This window comes from Helobdella robusta, assembly GCF_000326865.2.
Source record: "Helobdella robusta unplaced genomic scaffold HELROscaffold_4, whole genome shotgun sequence".
Classification (NCBI taxonomy): domain Eukaryota; kingdom Metazoa; phylum Annelida; class Clitellata; order Rhynchobdellida; family Glossiphoniidae; genus Helobdella; species Helobdella robusta.
This window is the reverse complement of record NW_008704902.1, coordinates 2,886,939-2,892,537: the sequence shown is the minus strand read 5'-3', so window position 1 is coordinate 2,892,537 and position 5,599 is coordinate 2,886,939. Positions and strand designations below refer to the sequence as shown.

At 31.1% G+C, this 5,599-nt stretch overlaps 1 protein-coding gene across 1 annotated transcript; it reads right to left on the bottom strand.

Moving 5' to 3' along the window:
• Positions 1-3,525: 3,525 nt before the first annotated feature.
• HELRODRAFT_162347 (hypothetical protein) lies at positions 3,526-5,599 on the bottom strand (the record flags this gene model as incomplete). Its single annotated transcript, XM_009024578.1, has 4 exons — positions 3,526-3,732; positions 4,186-4,242; positions 5,078-5,207; positions 5,520-5,599. The coding sequence occupies 4 exons, from the start codon at positions 5,597-5,599 to the stop codon at positions 3,526-3,528; spliced, it is 474 nt and encodes a 157-aa protein (XP_009022826.1).

Below are 5,599 nucleotides of genomic sequence, written 5' to 3'. Positions count from 1 at the left end.
GAGCACCAGGCGACCTTAACCATTAGACCAGATGAAATAAAAAATTACATAACATGAAATAAGTATATAACAGAAATACATAACAATTTTTTTTATATAATTGATTTAATAGTTATTATAATATAATATAATATAAATAAAAATTGTATTAGCTATCCAGCTATTATATCACATGAAATTTTGTAAAAAGTTTGAGCTTTTGCTCTAACTTTAGTAGCAGTAGCAGTAATTGTAGTTCAAGAGGCTGTAGTAGTAGTAGTAGTTGAGGTATTTAATTATATTTATGTCTAACCGCGAATGTTTTTATTGGTTTTTGAGTGTAGAAGGTAGCATGCAGTGTTGTGCAAGACTATGTGCTGCTTGTACATTTCTGTAGACTAAGAAAGTTCAATGTGATGATGGTCTTCATGATCGGTGCCATGCTGATGAAATGATTTGCTTCCACGTTAACAGCGTTGAACATAATTGATCCCCGTCCGGGTGTCCAGTTTAAAAAAAAAATTCCATTGCTCTCTTTTTTCCTCTCTCTTTTTTTCCATTTATTTCTATTTATTTATTTCTCCTTCCCATTTTGTATTCTACTATTTCACATCACTCTTGATTTTTTTTCTTTCGTTCTTCCTCAGCGACAATTTATTTCTTTATAGCATAAAAAATGAATGAAAATCAGTTTTCTCAAAAAATTTATGAAAATAAATTATAAAAAATTTATGAAATAACCTTTTTTTGGGACTACAAACTAGGAGTTTTTTTGGAGCCACAAATGTTCTCAAAAGAGCAGTTTTTCAATAGAATCAGCAAGTTCGACATGAATGATTGAGACTTAAAGTGTATGTTACGCTATAAACTTTTTGCACCAAATTATTTTTAGAAAAAGTTAGATTAAAGTTGTTTTTTTTTTAAATTTTGTTCCTCTTGTTGAAAATTTGCTTCTAACTCTTTCATTACTTGTGTCGTCAGATCCGTTGCACATAAAATATTCACTTGTTCATCTTTTCCCGTCTGGCTCTGAAGTTAAATTAAATGTCATAAATAGTTTTTACTTTCCGTTGAATTCTAAGCTCATTCATCATGTAACTCAACAGTTGTAACTTTTATCTCAATCGAGGAACAGAATTTTAAGTTGAAACATTTTCAAATTTAAAAAAAGACGAGTAAAACTTATTACGATTGGAAAATAAAATAACATTTTTGGAAGGGATTGATTGTGTCGGTGGAACTGATAAAATATTTATTATAGGACGTATCAATTACTCCGCATGAATTGCCCATGCGACTCTACAAAGCAGGAAGTGATTTATTACAAGAAAGAGAGCAAAATCTATTTTTCCGCATTCGTTTTCAGCGGGCCTGAATGGAGTTTTTAGGATAGAGAAATATTTTAGGTCTTTGTGGTACTGACCAATTTTTATATTTGGATTAATATTTTATTTTTCTATGAAAAAAAATTCAGTGAATTCTATATATATACTTGGTTGATTGGCAACAAAGTTTTTATTTTTGCGGAATCAATATTTCAACACGACAATATTGACAATATATTTTGTAGTTTGAAAATGTATTTAAAGTTAAAAATCTATAAATTAATGCAATATTCGATAGTTTGATTTCATTTGTTCTTCATCTAAAAAAAGGTTTTGGTCTTTTTGTAGCTTGTTTATAACAAATTTGAAAATTTCAAATATTCAACAGGCCATTGTTTATTAATAAATTTATGAGAAATTCGTCTATTTAATTAAACACTTTTCTATCCATTTATTCATTCATCGGTTCATACTACATGACGATCCTTCCATCTTATCCTTTATTCATTCATCTGCACGTTCTTTCGTTCATTCACCCATTCATTTAATTTTTCATCCATTTCAAACTCATTCATTCGTTTCGTTCATTCATTCATTTATTTATTCATTCATTCATTCTTCCATCTATTTGGTCTCCGTCTATTTACATTTATTTATTGATGCGGCAAAAATTTTATGAAATTGCTACAAACTAATCCCTCCATTTTTGGGTATTTTCTAGAAAATTGGTTTTCTGTCCGCAAATAAACAAACATTTCAATATTTGTTATCGTTTCAATTTTTAAGAGCGCATAGTCTTTCTAATGTACATTCAATCTTTTTTAATTCATCAAGCCAAAATCAAATTTTCAATGTTTCCAATTGATCGGATGTCGATCAATTACTACAACTTGTTTCTTGGAGGGTTTCTTACAAATAAATATGGAAGAAAACAAAAATCATGGAAGCACATGTGCAGAATTGTACACAACACTAAACATCATGACATTGCAACTCCTAATATATTATAACATATGTTTATGTAACATAGCAAAGATCATAAGAGATGATACAACATTCGATGTATGATGGGACTCCCACGGAAAACAAACCTCCATCATCTCCATCATCTCAGTCTCATCCATCATACCCAGCAATCTCATTTCAATTTTAAGTTGAACTTTTAGTCATTACGTTGCTTGTTGTGGCAAAATGGTTAAAATTATTTAAGTCATTGATATTTGTCATTTAGGGAAGTTTCAGCTTCTGATTGCAGTCAAGATGAAAATAAGAATATTACAGAATTTTTTTTAAATATCTTTTTCTCGTTTCAGTGGTTTCTATGAAGGAAAAAGAGTGAGAGCCAAACATTTGGAAAATTAACCGTTGATCGTTCGTCATCCACGACATATCACCGCACGTTGTAAATTCTAATTTAAAAATGGAAATTTGTTATCATGGTAAAACACAATAATGAACGCAATGGGCTGGGCATAAAGATAATTTTCTATCTAACGCGACACGTCACTCCTTTCTTAGATTTGCTTTTAATTTATCTTTTTCTGCCACTTTTTGTTTGTTTTAATCGTTATTCATTCTTTCTTATAAATTCTCCTTCCTGTGTATTTATTATTTTTATTCTTATATAAATTTTTATGTTTACATTAATGTTTATGTTTATGATAATTTTATGGTATGACAATATTTTTCAAGATTTACCGTTCGTTTTATCTGATCGCTTAATTATTTATAACACTTTTTTGGATTTATAAGTTACCTTATTCAGTTTTAATTAGTCCTGTCTATATTAATATTCAAAAATAAAAATAAAAAATTAGTTTTTTTCATACATTTTTATTGTTTTTTATTTGCATATTATGTCACTGTTGTGGGTTTGCTTCAGGAAATTGTTTTTAAAAATCCTTATAATGTTAAATTATCTTTATTTGTCATACATACCCCTAACTTCTAAAATAGTAAACATAAACATTTGTATATAATAATAATCATCATTGTATTATTAATAATTATCATTGAATATAATAATAACAATTTACATTTTTCGTATTTTCAACATCTATAAGATATTAATTACAGGAAAACATCACAGAAGTGTTTGAAACATAAGAACTGTTGCATTGGCGAGAAAAACGATGCCAAATTGTGATTCATCTGCTGTTAAGAATGTAGTTTTGTATGGTGTATGTCGGGGGGTGGGCAAACTACGGCCCGCGAAGCTATTTTATACGGCCCGCGAGGCTTTGTTCGCCAAAAAGGTCGTCAGCCAGGCATTATGATCAAAAAAGAAGCCACAAATCTTAAAAAATTTTCTCCCGGGTTGAAAAAATTTGCTATTCATGTACATGTGCGGCCCTTCAAAGGTAAAATAGTTCTCAATGCGGCCCTCACAGCAAAAAGTTTGCAGTGAAAATATGGAAATGTTGAAATACTGTCGGTGTATGTTTGAATTTGTTGGCGCATGAACTATTGTTGTTGTGTTGGATGAGTTGTCGTAGCGTGTTAGCTGTTTGTGTTTGATGATTCTTGTTTGCCAGGCTATATGCATGCATGTTGGTCGGATCGGACGTCGTTGTTCATCGCTGATGTTAATTTTTCGCTGTTGAGTAATGGTCTGCAATGTATCAAAAATGTATCAACATTCCCGTGAAAATGTTTCCTTGTTATTCGGGACGTGTCATCAATTTAAATGTAACATAAAACTCTTGTGTCAAATATTTTTATGAAAATTTTTTCAAATTTGCTCGCAGGTTTTTGTGGAATGTAACAAAAGAGAAAAATAGCGGAAAACGTAATATGGCGACCTTAAGCAACGTATTAAGTTTCTCCATTGTAGATGTTTGTAAAGTGGAACCGCTGGTTTGGTTAGGTGGTCTGCCTCTACCTGTCTGCTCTCAAGTGTTGGCTCTTGAGATATTGAGTGACCACGGTAGACGCTCTCCTTAAATTTTTCAATATTTTTTTAAGTTTAGTCTGATTATTTTTTTGTAAACTAAAATATAAGCTAAAATTTTTATTTTTTTTTTTAATTTAAAAAAACATTAGGTTAATTTTATGATAGTTTTAGAAAATTCATTGCAGTAACGATAAAAACATTTTCCAATGAAAAAGATAATGTAGATAATATAGAATATACATTTTTATAATTAAAATATTGCAGTTGAAAATTATTTTGCACGTATCAACATGACAGAACCGATGAAAACCAATAACGAGGATGGATAGCGAACATCACGATGAGGAAAATTAGAATGATATCTATGATGAGGATAATTAGAATGATATCTATGATGAAGATAACAACAGTGATAAGTGAAGGGTGTTATGGTGATATAAAAACGATAATGATAATCAAGATGATTGCACAAAGATGTCAGTGCATTCATCTTGATGAATAATTAATCTCAACACAGCGATGCTTCTATGGCTTTCTCGGCTAGTTTCTACTACATTTGCTGCCCTTTTGTATGCTTGTTTGTATTGTTTTGCACATATATGTTTGCATGTAAGTTTGTTTTTTTTGCCTGATGTTTGTATTGTCTGCATGTTTGTTTTTATTGTTTATATAATTATAACTTTTATTAAATATAATTGTCTGTGTTTCAACAATACGTCTTGTTTGTACTGATTGTTGTTTCATTGTCTTTTGGTTTGTGTTGGTTGGTTAGCATTTGAAAAAATATTGAACTTTATTTTTATTATTTGGAAAAAATATTAAACTTCGCATTTTATGCATGAATGTCTGTTTGCCATGTTTAGTGTTCGCACGTTCTCACTTGTTGTTTGCGTTCGTAGAGGAAGAGAGATGAACATGAAGAGAAGGAACGGACGGACAGGCTTAGCGAAATATTGTGAGGGATGCGTTCTGCTCCGTTGAGAGTTGAGTCACAGATAAATGCATTGTTTCTGCGTTCGTTCGTTCGTTCGTTCGTTCGTTCATTCGCTGCTTTGCTAGATGTTTGCGCGCATTTCCTCCCTAATATGATTTTATGCGCCACAGGATGAACGCTCGCTTCCATGTTTATGCATTCGAATTTGTTTATAAATCAGAGAGGAAATTATGTTTATGATTATAAATAGATTTGACATGTTAGTCCATATGTGATTGATGATGACAAGATGATGATGGTGATGACGAGATGATGATGGTGATGACGATGAGGATGACTATGATGATGATGTGTATCTCACTAACTGAAGATATTTTCGTTGGCGGACCTTTTGAAAAACGTTTGATCACTCCATCTGACGTTCAATAGATGGATGAGTGTGGAAGTAGATGGATTGCTCTGAAGCAT